Consider the following 19529-nt stretch of genomic DNA (forward strand, 5'->3'; position numbering starts at 1 on the left):
GTCATGAGAGAGGAACAAAGTTGAAAGTAAGACTGAGATTATGAACACTTACTGCAAATGGATCTGACAATTTTGATGATTTCTTCCCTCTGTAAGAAAGGAAAGTTAGACGCTTTTATACCTGATCGTTACTGTCTGACAATTCTTGCTTTCAGCTTTAATTTTCAATCCAGGTTAGATGATCCAAACCACTCTGACAATGATTTTTATCTCTTTTCATAGAAGTTCTTTCAACCATTCAAAGGGTTTCCGGGAAAAAAGCCTTTATACACTCAAAAAGAGCTATGAAATTACAATCATGGAGATTTATTTTGTTCTCTGATGCAGCACTGAAGGTGATGAGTGATACTGAGGACCCTTGTGAAAGTCTGAAATCATCAAATATTCATACTAGAAAAGGTTAACCTGAGATCATAAAAAATCCAGTTTTTTAATGATGATTTTATTTATTAAGGGGAAAAAGCCTTCCAAATCTACATGGCCCTATGTGACAAAGTAATTGCCCCCCTAAATCATGAGTTAACTGTGATCAACCAAATTCTTTGGAAAGCCAAGTACAATTTAATGATCCACACCCAGGCCTGATTACAGCCAGATCTGTTGAAACAACAAACCCCTTTAAAAGAACTTGTCTGACAAAGTCAAGTAGGCGAAAAAGATCTCAAAAGCAACACATCATGTCACCATCTAAAGAAATTCAAGGACAGATAAGAAGCAAAGTCATTGACACCAGTCAGGAAAGGTTTTCAAAGCCATTTGTAAGGCTTTGGGACTTGAGCGAGCCACAGTCAGAGCCATTATCCACAAATGGAGAAAACTTGAAACAGTGGCAAACCTTCCCAGGAGTGACTGGCCAACCAAATTTACTCCAAGAGCATATCCACAACTCATCCAGGAGGTCACAGAAGAACCCAGAACAACATCCAAAGACCTGCAGGCCTAAAATGACTCAGGTAAGCTCCATGTTCATGATTCAACAATAAGAAAGAGACTGAGCAAAAATGGCATCCATGGGAGAGCTCTAATACCACAACTACTGCTGACAAAAACAACATAGAGGTTCGTCTAACATTTGCCTAAAACTTCTTGATAAGCCCTAGGACTTTTGGAAAAATATGCTGTGGACTGACTGGACAAAAGCATGACTTTTTGGAGGGTGGATGTCCTGTTACAGCTGCAACAGCATTTCATAAAAAAGACAACATGCCAACAGTCAAACATGGTGGTGGCAATGTGATGGTCTGGGGCTGCTTTGCTACTTCAGGACCTGGACCACTTGCTGTGATTGATGAATTCTGCTCTCTGTCAGAAAATCCTGAAGGAGAGTGTCCAGCCATCAGTTTGTGACTTCAAGCTCAAGCACACTTGGATTATTAAGCAGGACAATGACCCGAAACACACCAGCAAGTCAACCTCCCAATGTCTTGGGAAGGTTTTGGAGTGTCCAAGTCAACGTCCGGGCTAAGATGCTTTGGCATGACCTTAAACAGGAGGTTCATGCTGGAAAATCCTCCAATGTGGCTGAATTAAAACTATTCTGCAAAGAAGAGTGGGCCAAAATTCCTCCACAGTGATGTGAAATACTCGTTGCCAGTTACTGTAAATGCTTATAGCAGTTGTTACCATCAAGGATGGAACAACCAGGTATTAGGTTTACTTTTTTTACATGTAGGTTTTACATGTAACTGCGTCTTGTATTTACTCAGGTTATGGGGTCATCGCAACTTTACTTAGCAGTGTATCTCTACAACTGAATGATTCACTGGTAAGTACAGCCTGTTTCCACTGAAATTAATGAAAAAATTATGCTTCATTTTGATAGCTAATCTCATTTTTGGTAGTTAATCTCATCAAGGAAATTTGGTTTGACACCAGTTTGTCTTGTCAGTCTTCTGTATGTCATAGTGATTTTTCAAGCCAACTGCAATACAAAACCAGGAAACAGTTATGATGTTCAGTGTTTCGGCTGTTCCACTTTACTTACTGTGAGTCCAGGCTCTCCCTTTTGTCCCACTCTACCCTGTGATTTAAGACATTGGCAGTTATTGGCAGTTATGAAATTGCTTTGGGGCTCATGAATCACTTGTATAACATGATCCAGTACCAAAGGTCCAGAAGCTCCAGCCTCTCCTGGTTCTCCTCTGTCCCCCTTTGTGCCCTTATCACCTCTGAAGCCTCGTTCACCCTGAGAGAGGAGACAAACAGTTGTCTTATCAGCTCAGATTTCAGAGCACACCTGATAAAGAAAGAGGTAGCCTCATCTTCACAGGTGTTGTGCCAGTTATGTTGTTTAGGTAGAAGATAACTGTCCTCACTGCTGACATGATGTCGTTACCTTGTCCCCTTGCAGACCTTGTCCTGGAGGACCTCTGGGGCCCGAGATCCCCTGAAACCCTGGCTCTCCCTGAAAATAGATAACAGTCAATATCAAGGACTACTGGCTCATTGCTTTACTAAATATTAAACCACTTAAACTAATCCTCATCTGCTTTAACACTGCTTTTCCAAAGAACTAGCCACCTGAAAGTCATCTGAACACACTTTTCACTCTTTTCTTATCTGAAAGTTCAGAGTCTAGGTTTTATTTCTTGTCTCTTCCTACTACTGAGGCAGCAAAAGAAAGATTTCAGTGAATGTTGAAATTTTGTACAGTCTTTCAGAATACACTTGTGTGTGTCTGGGGAGGCTTTCAAACAAAACTTCAGTTTTAGAGGGTGTTTTTAGGAGGCTTTTGGTCTAAATGGATAAAATGAATGATTGGCTTTTCAAAGCAGCAGCTGCAGCTCCCCTTCTCTCTCTCTCCTTGCATGGAAATTTCACTTTAAACACCATGCTTTAGTCATATATTATGAGGATATCAGCTATCATGATTAAAAGTCAAAGGCCAAGATTGAGACTAAAATTGAAAGCTGCACTCTATCTCTCCAACTTGATACAACAGGGACTCATAAGTGCAAAAATATCTTTACTGCTTCATTTGTTGCAGTATGAATCCATTTTGCCTCATACATACTACCAAACTCTGTGTGCAAGGTTTGAGTACATGATGCTTTTTATTGGATTAAGAATCTGAAAAATAACAGACCTGGTGTGCAAAGACCTTAAGTTATGGTGTGTTCAAGTTAATCTTGCAATTTTCAAATACCAGAATTCCAACTCAGAAAATTGGAGGAACTTTGCACCCTGCATAGTAACGAAAACATGGTCTGCTCAGGTGTGATGTCACTCCTGGCTCAGACATCTGACTCCCAAGGTAAAATAAATGGAACACAGCATTAGTGCCAACGTTGACCATGCAGGTGATCGGTAACATATTCCTTGATCTGAAATATAATAAACTATTTTCATGACAAAGATAGATTTGAACTCTTTAACTAACCTCTATTTTACCCTGAAATCTGGCTGTAGAGTTGTCAGCTATTTTAAAACAGCAGAATTCCTGTTTTGAATGACACATCTTAACAAATGATAACGTACTGGAAAGGCCTAGATTTCCTCTAGTCTGATAAATTAAAAAGGTTTACAAACAAACTTAGGAGACTCTACCCCACCCCAGAGAGGACAAAAATGAATTACTGGGTCCCATTTTTCACATGTCTCATGTCCTTTATCGTTTTACTGTTTTATCTTTTATGCCTTTTTTGTCTGTATGATGCTGACAGTGATACCTTTTGTCCTTGGATTCCCTCTCCAGGTAAGCCCTGTGGACCAGGTGGGCCCTCTTTACCAACTGAACCCTGAAGGGAAAAGAAGAATAGAAATTAATGTACACCAACATTAATGTAAATGTTTTTTTTATTTTATAAATGTATAAAATTAATAAGCCAGCCTATCAGCAAGAGTGTAAATATGCAGAAAAACACATAATACTATACACTATACATCAGGGGTCAACAACTACATTTGTACATGGGCCAGCTTTTCCTTGGAAGACGCTGGAGGGGTCAGACGTCACAAAAAAAGAATTAAAAAAAAAATATTTTGTTCTAATTAACATATTATTCTTTAATTATTTTTTTCTTCAAAAATGTAAATAATTAATTGCCTTTGGCAGAGACATCAGTCCCAATTGCCTAAATTGCAACTGCCACTAGGGGGTGATTGTGTTATTTTGGCTACATATTTCTGGGGCAAACATGTTGTCCATTACTAGGTTCGATGCTAAAATGCTGTTTTGTGATTGGTGGGAAAAATGGACAGGAAACCAGTATATTGTTGTGGCTCTCTGGCAGGAAAAATTAATATCTGAAAGTGCCTGAAGTGCAAAATTGAGGTGGAAAACGGCAGCTTCAGTCAAGAAGAGACCAGTGAGTATGTGTTTATCATGCATCATATTCTCCAATAATGACTGATCGATGGATCTCAGTAAAATGGATCAAAAATTAAGCCAATGTTTTAAAGTCTATAGGTATTTTTTAAATTAACATACCCTAAATGCCACATCATATTTGCCTCTGCACATTTTCTGATTTTGATCATCTTCTGGGGGCCAGATAAGAAGCTGTGCCAGGCCCGATGTGGCCCCTGGACCATCAGTTGATGATCACTGCTAAACAACATCAATCCTATGGTAGGAACCTTCAGTACAATACTATAAAGCCTTTTACAATAACATAGCATACATTCTACTAAACAAGTCTACTAAACAGCACAAAGTAAAGCTTGCAAAATTTTAACTCTCAGAATGGACATATTTGTTACATTGTGTACGTTCCACTTGCCATCATTGGACTAAATTTGCATTTATTTGCAACTTTGATTGTGCAAATGCTGTTTTAAATGTGTTCTTATAAGTTTACACCGAGACTTTGTTCCTTGTGTAACATGAGCACCCTCTGCTGGTGCCCCTGAAGACTAGAGCAGTCAACTCTTTGTGTTGCTAGTCTTCACCATGCTGTCCTTGTGGTAAGTTGAGTTGTAACACGCTACACTAAAATACTTTAAAATTAGTTAATTTTCTTGGTGGAAGTAAACTCTATCCATGTGATATAAATGTAAGAATCTTCAAAACCAATATCTAAAACTTTTGTGATGATATCAAGTGTTTATAGAGTAATTTAGGCTCACCATGATGTTTGCCTTGCTGGCTTGCTGGAGCCAGGTTCATTGCACAACACACGAAAGGGTACACAACTACAGTCACAGGAAACAGACCCTACTCTGATTAAAATTCGGCATGAACCAAACGCCATTTAAAATGGGTGTCAAAGGAGGAACTTAGCCTTTCTTAAACAGTAGCTAAACATTGTGATGGAAAAGACAGATTACCTTTGGACCCATTGGGCCGATCCCTGGTGACCCAGCAGGTCCAGGTGGTCCAGGCAGGCCTCGGTCTCCCTGCAAAAGAAAACAATTTATGAGTTATAGGACAATTTATAAGATGTTTGGGGGGCTTTCTGAGAGACAGAACAGTGGAAAGAATCAGGAATCTGGAAGAGAGACAGTAGAAAAATGGGCGTGTTTGGCTAGTGATGCCAGACCACATACAGCAGATAAACCATGACCTGAGCAAAACTAAGGATGCCAAAAATCAATTTGAGGCAACTTTCCTTTAATTGGACGATTACAGCAGTTGGATTAAATTGCCTAACCCAGCTGCATGTAAATGTAGTACATAATTCTGTGTTTTCCGTGGATTAACTTTTACCTTTGGTCCAGGTAAACCAGAACCATCAGCTCCAGCCTCTCCTTGCAGCCCAGGAGGGCCTGGAAGACCCTGAGACACAGTGAGACTTTTTTAACCACATAACAGAAGCTGAATGTGTTCATAAAGAAGAGTTTCATGATAAAGGAGGCTGTGGTGTAGGTTGATACTCACTGGAGGACCTGAGTAACCTTCACCTTTCAGTCCAGGTGATCCAGGAGGCCCAGGTGACCCTCGGTCTCCCTATAAACGAAAAACACTTCTCTTTTATCATTTTAAATAAATGATACCCAATCAGTGAAGACTAAACTTGAGCTGATTTCACCTTGGGTCCAGTTAAACCAATCCCTGGCTCTCCCAAAGCTCCAGGTGCACCCCGTGGGCCTGGTTCTCCCTAAAACAACCCAATAAATATTACATAGATACTTCCATAAAATCAAATACATCCTCTGTTTGTTTGCAGGTTTGTCTTACCTTGGCACCTACAATTCCCCGCCCTGGTGGTCCAGGGAGTCCTGGGGGGCCAATTATTCCTAGTTCCCCCTGAAAGAGAAGAAACACCTCAGGTTAAAGGAAGACAAGGCAACGAGGTAGGACTTGAACATCTGCTCTGCTCTTAAAGTGTTTCAGAATAAATTCTTTCATGAAGGACTTCTAATATCATCGAGCCCCTGAGGTACCAACATGTAAAAAGAAAAAAAAAAAAATTAGACCTTGTGCATAAGATAAAAATTTGCTCCTACAAGATAATTATCTGTAACCTTTGAGCACTGCTGGTGTAGAGGACCATATAAAGATTGTAAGGATTATTAATTATTTTATTCTGTGATTTTTTTTTTTTTATTTGAAGGCCTAAACATATCTGAAAAGTCTTTAAACCTAGCACATGCATGGGGCCTGGTGAAAAAATTGGTACCTTATTGGTTTTTGAGATGGATGATGGGAATTGACTCGCTAGCGCCACCTAAACCAAGCTTAAAATGCAGCTCCTCAAGGCCATTTCACCTTGAAAGATTACATTTTTTACCAGCTTACAAAGATACACAAAAAAAGCCTCTTATTTTCATGGTGAATTTCCAACAGTAAGTCAGCCATTTTTCCGTAATTCTAACAGAGCTTATGAAGTCCAAAACTTATTCTAAAAATCTTGTGCACACAAGACACCACCTTACAACAGGTATTTCATGTTGAATGAATCTGTTTATCATGTACTTACCTTCGGCCCCATTGGCCCCACTGGACCAACTGCACCTGGGGGGCCTCTTGTTCCCCTGTCCCCTCTGTCCCCCTGCAAAATAACCACAAATCTGAATCTCATGTGGTATACTCCTCCAACTAAGTGTGATGGATTTAAAGTGTATTACTATTTATAATGAAACTTTCAGTGTATTCAGTACACAGTAGAGTAAAAAACACAGATACTTTGTTACCTTTGCTCCAGGTACGCCTTTACCAGGAGCCCCATCAGGTCCCCTAAGTCCCGGTAACCCCATGTCACCCTGCATTAAATTGGAAGATTCAATGAGGCTGCAGAGTGGTGACAAATACTGCAGATATTTTCATTCATTCAGAGAGTCTTGTAAATCCTAAAGTTACCTTTGGTCCAGGGGCTCCATCCTCCCCTGGCTGACCTGGTATCCCTATCAACCCCTCTGAGCCGGGGTCGCCCTGAGAAAGGAGAACAACATGAGAGCATCGGCAGGATTCAGACTAAAAATCTCTGAAGGGTGGCTAAACTCAACCTTAGAGATAGGGTAAGGAGTTCAGACACCCGGAGAGAACTAAGAGTAGAGCCGCTGCTCCTTTACATCAGGAGTTAGTTGAGGTGGTTTGGGGATCTGATCAGGATCTCTCCAGGGCGCCTCCTTTTTGGAGGGAAGACCCAGAATGCGCTAGAGGGATTCTATAGCCTGTCGGGCCTGGGAACACCTCAGGTTCCTCAGAAGGAGTAGGAAAGTGCTGCTGGGGAGGGGGGTGTCTAGGGTGACTTGCTCAGCCTGCTGTCACAGCGACTCAGCCTCAGATATGAGGAAGATGTATGGATGGATTTAGATGAGGCTTTAGTTATCATCTCATAAGACACTAGAGACAGCACTGAGACACACACTCGGTTAAGATAAACACTTTTCACTGACTGATCAAACGAAGAGAAAACATCACTTCTGTGACAATATTTCGGTTATTTTGGACTCGATGCTCTCCTAGTTAAGATGAACTTTAGGTCTCAGTGGAGAAAACATACCACACTGATTGATAAGTGACTACTGCAGTGATATTTATAGGACTTACTTTGGGTCCAGGTTGTCCCACTCCTCTCTCACCTGGTGGTCCAAGATCACCTGGGAGTCCCGGATCACCCTGAAAAACAACAATATGAGCTTAAGTGAAACCACTTATAGAAATAATGCGACTGTTAATAAGAGCCAGTTTAACATTGATAGTCTTAATTTAGTTTTATTAACAAATCTAATACAATGACCAGAATCTAAAAACAATGCAAATGTCTATTCTGACTACTGCATCCAATAGTCAGAATAGACATTGGTGCAAAGTTTGAAGAAAATCCCTCTGAAAATTCTTGAGATATTTATTTTGTAGTCAGATGAAACCTTGCATAAGAGGTTACCGCCTTAGTATGTGATAGTAAATTCCACATCAGTGCAAAAGATCAAGTGGTTATGGTTGAATGTGGTGCAAACAGGACTGAAATGAGTTTATTTGATACTGAAATGTCACATTAAACTTAAAGCTCTGAAGTGAAACATAAAAATCAGAGCTTAGATTGTAAATGGAGATGCCAAAATATTTTAAGTCAAATCCAAGATATAAAAAATGAACTAGAATTACATTCAAAATAAACATGTCTCAGATAAAGATGAAAATATCCACCAGTAGCAGCTGCCATGTTGTTGTTATGATTGAGAGGTACAAAGATTCAAAAAGGCGTCTGACTGACAGACCAGCTTTTGATGGAGTGTTTCTGTGATAAAATATGCAAAGCAATTCAAATGTCATCAGACTGAGAACTAACTGACTGTCAGTCACAATTAGTATCATTTCAGCACTCTGGTCTTTCTTACCTTTGGTCCAGTTATGACGATACCTGGAGCTCCTCTGGGGCCTGGAGGTCCAGCTGGTCCTTGATCACCCTGTAAGACAGACAAATAAGATCTGAACAATGCCCAGATGTCTAATAGTGGTGGACTGCATGTTTCCTTATTTACAGCTGCACTGTAAAAAGCAAAGAGTTTCATTTAGTTCAAAGTACTTCATCATTTTATAATAATGGTACACTGCATTTATTCCAGGAAACTCCCCAAAGCGTTCTTGAAATTTTGCGCTCAAAATCATGGGATGAACATGCAGCTAAATGACTTTGACCTATGACCTTTGATTTGGGCTCTCACAGAAAAAGCAAACATATGATTTCTGCATTCTTCTAACAGTCAGGATTTAGGTTGAGGATTTACCTTTTCTCCTTGAAATCCTAACCCAGGAGACCCAACTGGACCTGGAATCCCAGGTGGCCCTGGAGTTCCCTGTAAAGAGATTTTCATTATATTTACATATACGGCTGAGTCAAGCTGCAGTTACAGCTATATTAGATTTAACAGGACTTCCATCCTTGTCCAAGTATACAGGCACTGGGGAAATGTATTTATTGACAAAAATATGACTGATTCTACTATGGTGGGTAGCTGGGCCCCCTTTTGGCTAATGAATATGGGACCTAGTTCCAGTTTGCTGCTTGCCAACAAGTTAGCAAGCAGCAAACGGCCCATGCTCTACTTTTGGTACAAATGTGATGCACGCTTTCCCTCTAGCTCAGTGGTTATCAAAAGGTGTGGCATGGCACACTCTAGGCAAGTCTAGGTGTGCTTTGGGAATCTGTACAATCATATGATGTTAATACAATTTAGTAACTACAAAAGACACTGTCATGTGTTACAGAGGTTATTTTGCATGGATGGGAATATGATGTGCTTTATATTTTGACTTGATCTTAAGTGTGTCTTGGGCAAAAAAAATGAAAACCACATACACTATACTGCCAAAAGTATTCACTCACCCATCCAAATAATTGAAATCAGGTGTTCCAATCACTTCCATGGCCACAGGTGTATAAAATCAAGCACCTAGGCATGCAGGCTGTTTCTACAAACATTTGTGAAAGAATGGGTCGATCTCAGGAGCTCAGTGAATTCCAGCGTGGTACTGTGATAGGACGCCACCTGTGCAACAAGTCTAGTGGTGAAATTTCCTCTCTCCTAAATATTCCACAGCCAACTCTCAGTGGTATTATAACAAAGTGGAAGCGATTGGGAACAGCAGCAACTCAGCCACAAAGTGGTAGGCCATGTAAAGTGACTGAGTGGGGTCAGCGGATGCTGAGGCGCATAGTGCACAGAGGTCGCCAACTTTCTGCAGTCAATTGTTACAAACCTCCAAACTTCATGTGGCCTTCAGATTAACTCAAGAACAGTGTTTAGAGAGCTTCATGGAATGGGTTTCCATGGCCGAGCAGCTGCATCCAAGCAATATATCACCAAGTGCAATGCAAAGCATCAGATTTAGTGGTGTTAAGCATGCTGCCACTGGACTCTAGAGCAGTGGAGACGTGTTCTCTGAAGTGATCAATCACGCTTCTCCATCTGGCAATCTGATGGACTGGTCTGGGTTTGGCGGTTGCCGGGAGAACGGTACTTGTCTGACTGCATTGTGCCGAGTGTAAAGTTTGGTGGAGGTGGGATTATGGCATGGGGTATGGAGCTGGGCTTGGGCCCTTAGTTCCAGTGAAAGGAACTCTGAATGCTTCAGTATACCAAGAGATTTTGGACAATTCCATGCTCCCAACTTTGTGGGAACAGTTTGGGGATGGCCCCTTCCTGTTCCAACATGACTGTGCACCAGTGCACAAAGCAAGGTCCATAAAGACATGGATGAGAGAGTTTGGTGTGGATGAACTTGACTGGCCTGCACAGAGTCCTGACCTCAACCCAACAGAACACCTTTGGGATGATTTAGAGCGGAGACTGAGAGCCAGGCCTTCTCGTCCAACATCAGTGTGTGACCTCACAAATGTGCTTCTGGAAGAACGGTCAGAAATTCCCATAAACACACTCCTAAACCTTGTGGAAAGCCTTCCCAGAAAAGTAGAAGCTGTTATAGCTGCAAACTGTGGACCGACGTCATATTAAACCCTATGGATTAAGAATGGGATATCACTTAACATATGCGAGTCAAGGCAGGTGAGCGAATACTTTTGGCAATATAGTGTATATTAATTTGTTCAATGCTTAAATGTAGTCTATATGCAGACCTTGTTTCAGCAGCAATTTTGCATTTGTATGAATATGGTGTGCCCTGAAATCTTGACTTGAGCTTAGGTGTGCCTTTAGCAAACAAAAAAGTTTGAAAACCACTGCTCTAGCTAAAGAAGCAAAAACAACTTCTGATATGCTTCACATTTATGCTCACTGAGTTAGGGTCAAAGCCCCCAGCCTCACAGTGCCTGCTCTACAGCCTTTGAGCATGTGCAGAATCCCTTATCCAATTTGGCCCTCAGTGAATTGTATATATATGCAAAAATAAATTGCTGGAGCTGGTGCTGGAAGCCATTACCCAGCCTTTTTGTTTCTTTTTTACCTTTGCGTTTTACTTGATGATAGTTTTCTCGGTCTCCTAAAGAATTTATGTTTCTAGTCGGCTGTGTGGCAGCAGTGGTTTAGTTTCCCCTTCTCTAAGCGTTATTAAGAACCACTTTATTAGTTTTTGCTTTGGTTTTCCCCTTTCCTGATTAACTGCTTAAGATTTAAGTGGTTATCCTGGTTATGCATCCCATTTTTCCTGCTTTTGGACGAATAGGTTTAAATTTTTTTACCTTGTCCCCTTTAGCTCCAGCACCAGGAAGTCCACGACTTCCCCTTGGACCCTGGAATCCCCGATCACCCTTTAAGAAAATCAGGAAATGTAGACATCAGAGCAGTTCCCAATACATTACATCTAGGATGTTAAGCTCAAAATTACAAATTGTGTTATACACAAACATGTTTTGTAGTTTTAATACATATGCATCAGCCTGTTCATTTGTGCACCTGCAGTGTGCAATGTCTATTACATCAGTTCAGTAGTTACTGTATATCCAGAAGGTTGGGTCCTGTAAGGAAGGGGTTCCTAAACTTTTCAGCTTGTGATCGCCAAAAGAAGCAGAGCAGCAAAGCATCATGTATAAAACTTGCATTTTAGGTTGTTTTTAATAACTTTTACTTACATTTGAGCACAATTACAATTTGATAACTATGTTTTTTTTTTTAATTAAACTCTTTTTAACAATAGTTTTTACAATAATATACAAAATTTATGATTATAAATCATATTAAATTTCTCTTTGCTTTTTGGAAAGCATCCAGCAGCCCCCCTTCACTGTCTGTCTGTCATACTTATGCTAACATTTATAGCTTAAGCTACAAGAAACTTCTCACTCTGCCAATAGACTTCATGGACACATGTGCAGAACAATTCCAGACACAAATACAAGACCTTAATTATAAGTGAAAGAAGAGAAATTAAATGCATTTGAAGGAATGTACATGAAGTACTGACTGTGGCCTTTTCCAGGTTTGAATTTATAATTTCAGTGCTGCATGATTGGATAGGACTGCTCTGACTCATTAACACTTCACTTTTTGTAAGAGTGACACCGAAAAAGTCAGACTGGCATTAGGTTGATTTTGCTCATCATGAAACCCACACACACATTTGTGTTGCTGCAAAGATCAAAATTAAGTTATTCTGTATTTTTAATAACTTTTGACTCACTCTTTTGGTCAGCAAATAGTTTAAAAGTGAACCCACCTTTGGCCCTGAGAAGCCCTCTCCTGGTGGTCCGGGGCTTCCTTGTACTCCTTGTGGACCCGGAGGGCCCTTGAATTATTGAACCAAGAACATTAAATGATTATCTTCACATGTTTAGTACGTTCAGATGAACAAAAGTTAAGAGGAAGCTGTACAGGTGGGGAGCAGAGGCTGCAGTATTAGTACTCCAGGTGGCAGCAGGGGTTAGAAAATGGCTCATAAATTCAAATCACAGCGCATGCTCATGTTTGACAGCTTGGCCAATCTGTTGAGAATAACAATAAGAAAATCAGATGGAAGTGAAAAAGAATCAAACACATGTGATTTAGCTCCTCTAGGTGCTTACTCAGCAGTCTGTTTTCAACTCCCAGCCTCCTAAAATGCATCAACCATACAAAGCTGAATTTGCCTTTCCTCATTGAAGAAGTCTTAGTTAAACATCTAACACTATTTATAATTGTTTAATACTCACTGGTAGTCCTGGTTCTCCTATCCCAACTGGACCTGTGGGACCTGGTCTTCCCTGAATACCCTTTTCACCCTGTGAGGATCACACACCAGTCAACACATTTCAACCATTCTTAATTTTTAAAATCATGTATATTTTATGCCTGGACCTTTCAGTGTGTTTCTTGATAGCTCACTTTCAGATATAACAAGGAGTTAAAAAATCTTTTCTGTCCAAAAGGTTCAATAACTCTTAAGTTTAACTGATTTTAATCAAGCAAACTTTCAGGACTCACCTAAAACTGTTGTAAAAAGAGAACTATAAATCTGTCCTCACCGTTTTGAGAAGAAGTTCAAACATTCATTTGATTTTAGAGAAAACTGGTGCACAGTTTAATTGAATTAAGCTACCTTAGCCCCTGGGAATCCAATACCGATGTCCCCTGGTGGTCCAGGGACCCCAATGGGCCCCCTGTCACCCTGTAGAAAGAAGAAATAAAGATAAGAAACCTCATGGGCCATAAAACAAAAAGTTCCACATAGAGGTAAATAAGATTAAAATGGTTACATCACGCAAAATGTGATAAAGGAATGCAGGAATTATCAGAGTAGTAAATGATAAATAGCAATAAAAAGGTAGAAAACTAGAGAAAACCTTCAGTGGCTATTCAGACCAAAAGCACACTAGTATTTCTGTAATTTGGCAGGATAAACACATACTTATTATTGTTATCTTGATTAAAGTTGCAGTTTTTCACAGGAAATTTCCACATAAGCCTCCCTGAGAGTGCAATTTCTCTCCTCTGAAAATCTTCACAGATCTGTTTCCTGCATGTATTTTTGGCCAGTCACGACACAGCACATTAGCATCAAACTCCGTGATAGACATCATAGGGCTACAGAAATATGGTGCTAAAATATCTCAATGGCCCTCTTGTGGCTGGCTGCAGTAAAGGCAACAGGGACTCATCTCATTGTTAAAGAATTAAAGTTCCATTAATTTGGGTAGAATTTTTTTTACAAGAATATTTAAATTAGATGAAAATATTTATTTTATTTCAGTTTATTTCAATATCCGCCCCAACAGTGTCCGTCAAGAAAAAGCTGACCCTTGTGAAAATGGAGTTGATGACCCCTGCAGTATATGGATGCAAGTTTTACAAATGTGAAGTCAAATGAGAAGCTTGGCTGAATGCACCCACCTAGTGTATGATCGTGTACTTTATTTGCATAGGCACAAAGGGAGCCATCTTTTTTCCTTTACATCCTCCAACCTTTTCTTTTAAAATCAATCTCTTAAAGGAGAAGAATAGCGGGAAAAATCTATGCTATAAAGACTATTAACTCTCATTTTTTGTATGTCAGAATGTCTCTGTATGCTCTGTGTACTGCAGGGGCTCTCAAACTTTTCATCCTTGACCCCCAAAATAAAGGTGTCATAGAGTGGGGACCCCTACTGTACCTGGAGGTGGTTGAGAACAGCAGAACACAGTCATGCACATTCAAGAATAGCTGTGTTCAGACTTTCTTCAGGATTTCTTTGATTTTAGCATAAATATCTCCCCAAATAACCACATTTTAATAGCTGCAGGGAGTTTATTGAAATTTGTTTTTAATTAAAATAATAATTACAAAAAATCCAAAAATACCACAACATTTTTCCTCCTCAAATTTTTCCTTTGCACATATTTTGAATTTGATCATGTTCTGGGGGCTGGATGGGAAGATATGGGGGCCTGATGTGGCCCCTAGGCTGCAAGTTGATGAACACTGCCCTACAGCTACTGAAACAACTCAAAAATTAATGGGATTAAAACTATTCAGGAATGACTTTATGTTTCATCCATTATTCAGAAATCTACCTGTAAGCCATTATTAGTAAATTTAATGCATGTTAACCCTTAGAGGTCTGAACCTATTTTGGCCGTGTTAGAGCACTTTTGATTTTGCCTTTATATACTCCATAAAAAAGTTTTAACATACCCATGTTTGGTATCTTTTTTCAGCACAACTTCCTCTATATGATCTGATAATTATTTTTTCACTTTATCCTACTTTATTATCATATTGGGCCTAAAAATACACAAATATCATCAAATCCAAATTAAAAAAAAAACTATTCATTACAATAAAAAACATAAACATGCTACATGAACTGCTTTGGAACTTGAAAAAGTAAAACTTGGTTGCAAATATGAACATATAAATGTAAAACTGAAATATAGTAAAACTATATCCAAATCTTTCCCATTAAAACATGTATATTTATAGGCTTTTTTTTATTCCTTGGCAGCTGCAACTCTTCAAAACATATTTGCAAAATTATACAAAGAGCTACACCAGTGCTTTGTATTCCCAGAGTCCAGAGACATGTATTTATTAGTTTATTCTTGATAAAAACTGTGGCTTTCTATGGAAACTTTTGGCTTTAAGTGTTTTGGGAGTGCAATTTTCCTGCTTGGGTTTTTCATTTATCACTACACAGCATAGACAACATAACAGCCACAGAAATATTCAGCTAAAATATCTCCGTCGCCTCCTTGTGGCTAGCTGCCATATAAGGACTGATCTCCCTGATGGAGCCTAAAAATTTCATACATTTTAAATAAAGTAAAAATAAACATACAAAAATATGTTAATTAGACTGCTTAAAAAATTATTTAGTTTATTTGAAAGTTGTGCCCCCAAAGTGCCTGTTTAGGAAAAAAGCTGACCCTTGGACAAATGTAGTTGTTGACCCCTGCTATATGGAGTAGCACTTTCATCAAACAGTCTTCTTTTAAAAAGAAGAAGATAATGGTAAAGGTGGGTGGGGCTGAGCAGCGCATCTCTATTTTTATATGAATTTAGAAACAGTTCATTTAAAACCATTTAAATAGACAGGCACATCCCAGAAAAGAAACACAATAATGTTAAAATAAAACCAACCACATCATACCTTATATATAATTCAGTTATATGTTCATATTGAGCCTTGCTTTAACTTCTATGGTATCTGGGAAACAAAGGCCATCCCCGCCTTCTTGGCATGAAACTCTCTTGATTCATCTCTGAACTTCTCACTGTGAAATAAATCACATCATATTTCCTGTGTATAAAGAGATCTTTGTTAAAAAGCTGAAGAACAGCTCCGTGGTGATGGAGGAATCAGCATCTTATTAGCCTGAGGCGCACATTTTCAAAGGTCAGTTTTTATGTCGCCTCATTTTTCATCAAAAGTTCTGCAACATCTCAAATTTGGTGTTAGAAAGAGTTTAAGAGCTTTGGAGCTGCTTCCCTATGGAAAAAAAGACGCTCAATTTTGGAGCAATTGTAAAAAATGTTGTTTTTTTTTGTTGTTGTTGTTGTTGTTGATTATCAGGATATAATCCATCAGAGTTTCTCTGTCTTTAATGTGGATTACCAGTTAAACAAAAAGGACAAATTCAACATTTTATGGCTAACATACTTACAAGGAGTTTCCAAAACTAAACATATTGAATAAAATGGTAATTTGGGATTTTCCTTACATGCAATAAAATTTTAAACATGCCAACTGGAAAACCATTTCTGCTGTTATTAGAAATGTATCCCTAAAAAGCAGAATTTAATTCCCTGATCACATTGACTGTAAAGGTGTTGAAGAGACTTACTTTTGGTCCCGTTGGGCCCTCGGGACCCATGTCTCCTGGTAGTCCTAAAGCTCCCTGAAAAACAAATTTGAAATCATAAACACATCAAAATGCAATGCATACATTTTCTTTTATCTATTTCCTTCACACTGAACAGGGTTTATTATTTTTACCCAAATAACTGGAGAGATTTGCGACTAAAAGTTGCACCAGTGAAGCAGAACACTGCCCATCCATGAGACCATATGTAGCATGACCAAACACGACTGACTCACCACTGAATGAAAAATACAGCAAGATTAAAATCAACATTCGTGGCTTTCATGTCCTTCAATTCTCATGCCAAGCTGAAAAAAATAACAAGGTTATACTGACACTGTGCCAGTAGCGCAGAGGAGGAAGAGTAGTGCAGGGCTGCACTAATCCCACCTCACAAAGTCTGTTCCTGCAAAAGAATAATATCCTGCAAGCCTGGATTCCCTGCTTCGGACAGCCACATTAGTATCAGGATTACCCATAATCCAATATTCACATTCCATTAGTGCAGAGATGAATACAAGACAAATTCCACTTCCATTTTTCATATTGGAGAGTGAATGAGCTGTTGTGATGTCTGTCAATATGAACAACAGGCAGAGGACTGTGTGGAATGATTATAAAAATCAAATTATATCAATTAAGAAAATCAAGAATTATCTAATAATAAATAATATAAAGCAAGAAGGGTGGAAATCCATAATTATTATTTAATTTAACGATAAAGAATATTAATGTCATATTAATGTTATTTTCATAAGACCAAACGTATAACTCTGTGAAGCTTTTCCAGTGCACGGAGATGCTAAACCAAATGCTAACAGCAGAATGGTGATGTATAAATAAAATTAAATATTTTACATCTTTACTATTCCTTTAAGGATGTGAAGATTTGCTGTTAATGTTATTTATAGAGGGAATCCACAGACGTGTTTGCAACCTCCACTGCTGTACTTAAACAAAATTACTTCAAGTTACATGCCAACATCAGCATGCTCTGTTTATATGTTTACTCTGGTACGCTCATGTTTTCTGTCCTCCAATGAGCAGTTTTTTAGTCCTTAGATTTTAAGGTAACAGGCTGGTGATGTCTTAATGCACAAGTCCTTCTCGTTAAAATTTGTTTGCTGCTAACTGAGAGTGAATCAGAGAATATAATATGCTTTTACTGCTTGATATGAGGGCTGGGCAATTAATCGCAAATTAGACTAAATCACAATATGACATGCTGCAATTTTCAAATCGCAGAAGGTGCAATATTTCTTTAACCAGAAATTTGTTTCAAAATACTAATTCAAGACTTTTTTTTGCAGCAGAGACATTATGCATTCCATATCATGCAGACATTCTATAGGCATATTTTTAGAATAGTGTACCAAAAAAAAATCCTATTTTTCTTCATTTTTGTATGATTTTCTTGTTAAATATAACAATTACATGAAAAAGCTCATTCCCTTTAATACAACAGTTCATATCCAATCTGAAAAATGAGTTGAAATCATCACAATTAGATATATTTTTTTAAAGTGTTCAGCCCAAGTTTAACCTAATATCGTGTTGGTTAGTTTCAAATAAATAATTGCTTGTTTTTGTAGGAAAATAGATGAGGAACTTCAGAAATAATCGCACAGGGATTTGCAATCGCAATATTGAGTTAAAAAATTGCAATTAGATTATTTTTCTAAATTGTTCAGCTCTACTTGATATGCTACATATTTCTGAGAAAAGCAATATACCATGTTTGTGAGTTTATGATCCATATGTTTGCAAATATCTGAAAAAGAATTTCAAAAAAATTAAAACTGATGTCATTGTGAACTGGTACTATTTTTTATATATGGGATTGCATTGTACTGCATCTTACTGTATGGTATACATGCACGTTGTGTTGTGTCCTGTGGTGTACTGTTGTACCATCCTGTAACCTATCATATCATATCATATCCTGTCATTTTGTACCAGATTGTATTCAGTTGGAATAATTTTTTGTTATTGTTGGGCAAAGATTTGGTAATAAGCCATAAATTATTTATTGTTTCCCTGCATTATTTAGAAAATAATTTAACACCTTTGTCACAGCTCCCTATCATATCTGAAGTTACTGCAGTTTATCCTGTTGTACAATATTTCATTTTGCTTCATGCAAAAATTTGGTAATTAGATTTTTTTTTTTCATTTTCTAAAAATGTTTACATCTTTAACTGTATTGCTCACATCATATCTTATAGAGTACAATTTCATAATCATTTTGCATTTCATTTAAATTTTTAGACACTGTTTCCATGAACTACCATTTTTGTATGATGTATTTCATATATTTAATAGTATTTTTTATCTTATTTTGCTCCAACTAGCCATAAAGTTTCTTTATTTTATTATTTTCTTTTCTTTCTTTCTTATTCTTAATTATTATAAATAATGTATACAACCTGTGTTGTATTGCGTTGTATCCTGTTGTATTGTGCCGTGTTGTGTCGTATCGTATTAATTGTTTTGTTCCATGCAAAAATTTGATGATAAGCTATTTGGTATTTCTTTTCTTATCTATTTCAACATTTCTCTTTGGGCTGTATGCCTTTTTTCAGACAGGACAGTGGATAGACCCAGAAACTAGGTAGAGAGACAGATGGGGAATAACATGCAGGAAAGAGGCCACAGGTCAGACTTTGATCTGCCTTAAGGTTAAAGGTCATTGTACCCCAGGCATGCAGACATAACCATTTGGCTTTTATTATTTTTTACATTTTTTACAATTTTACCCTATGATATTACATTTGATATCATGATGTTATATATTGTTTTGCTTTGCTCATTACGTTTTTAAAATTACCTCTTTTATGAGATTTTTTAAAATACATTTTTGTATAAAAGATGCGGCTAGAAATAATGTAAAGCAATCCTGATAATGGGTGGCCGGCCATAACAATATTCCTAGC

At 38.2% G+C, this 19529-nt stretch overlaps 1 protein-coding gene across 1 annotated transcript in view; it reads right to left on the bottom strand.

Annotated features, from left to right (window-relative positions):
* col28a1b (collagen, type XXVIII, alpha 1b) overlaps positions 1–19529 on the bottom strand; it is a 35020-nt gene that overhangs the window by 3892 nt on the left and 11599 nt on the right. The window contains exons 11-31 of the mRNA XM_041793787.1: positions 16579–16632; positions 13358–13426; positions 12972–13040; positions 12500–12568; positions 11526–11594; positions 9115–9183; positions 8725–8793; positions 7934–8002; positions 7241–7312; positions 7075–7143; positions 6861–6932; positions 6119–6187; positions 5970–6038; positions 5819–5887; positions 5648–5716; positions 5269–5337; positions 3669–3737; positions 2336–2404; positions 2105–2185; positions 1985–2020; positions 53–89 (exon numbers count right to left, since the gene is read on the bottom strand). Of these exons, the coding sequence (XP_041649721.1) occupies positions 53–89; positions 1985–2020; positions 2105–2185; positions 2336–2404; positions 3669–3737; positions 5269–5337; positions 5648–5716; positions 5819–5887; positions 5970–6038; positions 6119–6187; positions 6861–6932; positions 7075–7143; positions 7241–7312; positions 7934–8002; positions 8725–8793; positions 9115–9183; positions 11526–11594; positions 12500–12568; positions 12972–13040; positions 13358–13426; positions 16579–16632 (1387 nt within the window). The remainder of the gene's footprint in view (positions 1–52; positions 90–1984; positions 2021–2104; positions 2186–2335; positions 2405–3668; positions 3738–5268; positions 5338–5647; positions 5717–5818; positions 5888–5969; positions 6039–6118; positions 6188–6860; positions 6933–7074; positions 7144–7240; positions 7313–7933; positions 8003–8724; positions 8794–9114; positions 9184–11525; positions 11595–12499; positions 12569–12971; positions 13041–13357; positions 13427–16578; positions 16633–19529) is intronic.

This window comes from Cheilinus undulatus, linkage group 8 (genome assembly GCF_018320785.1).
Source record: "Cheilinus undulatus linkage group 8, ASM1832078v1, whole genome shotgun sequence".
Lineage (NCBI taxonomy): Eukaryota > Metazoa > Chordata > Actinopteri > Labriformes > Labridae > Cheilinus > Cheilinus undulatus.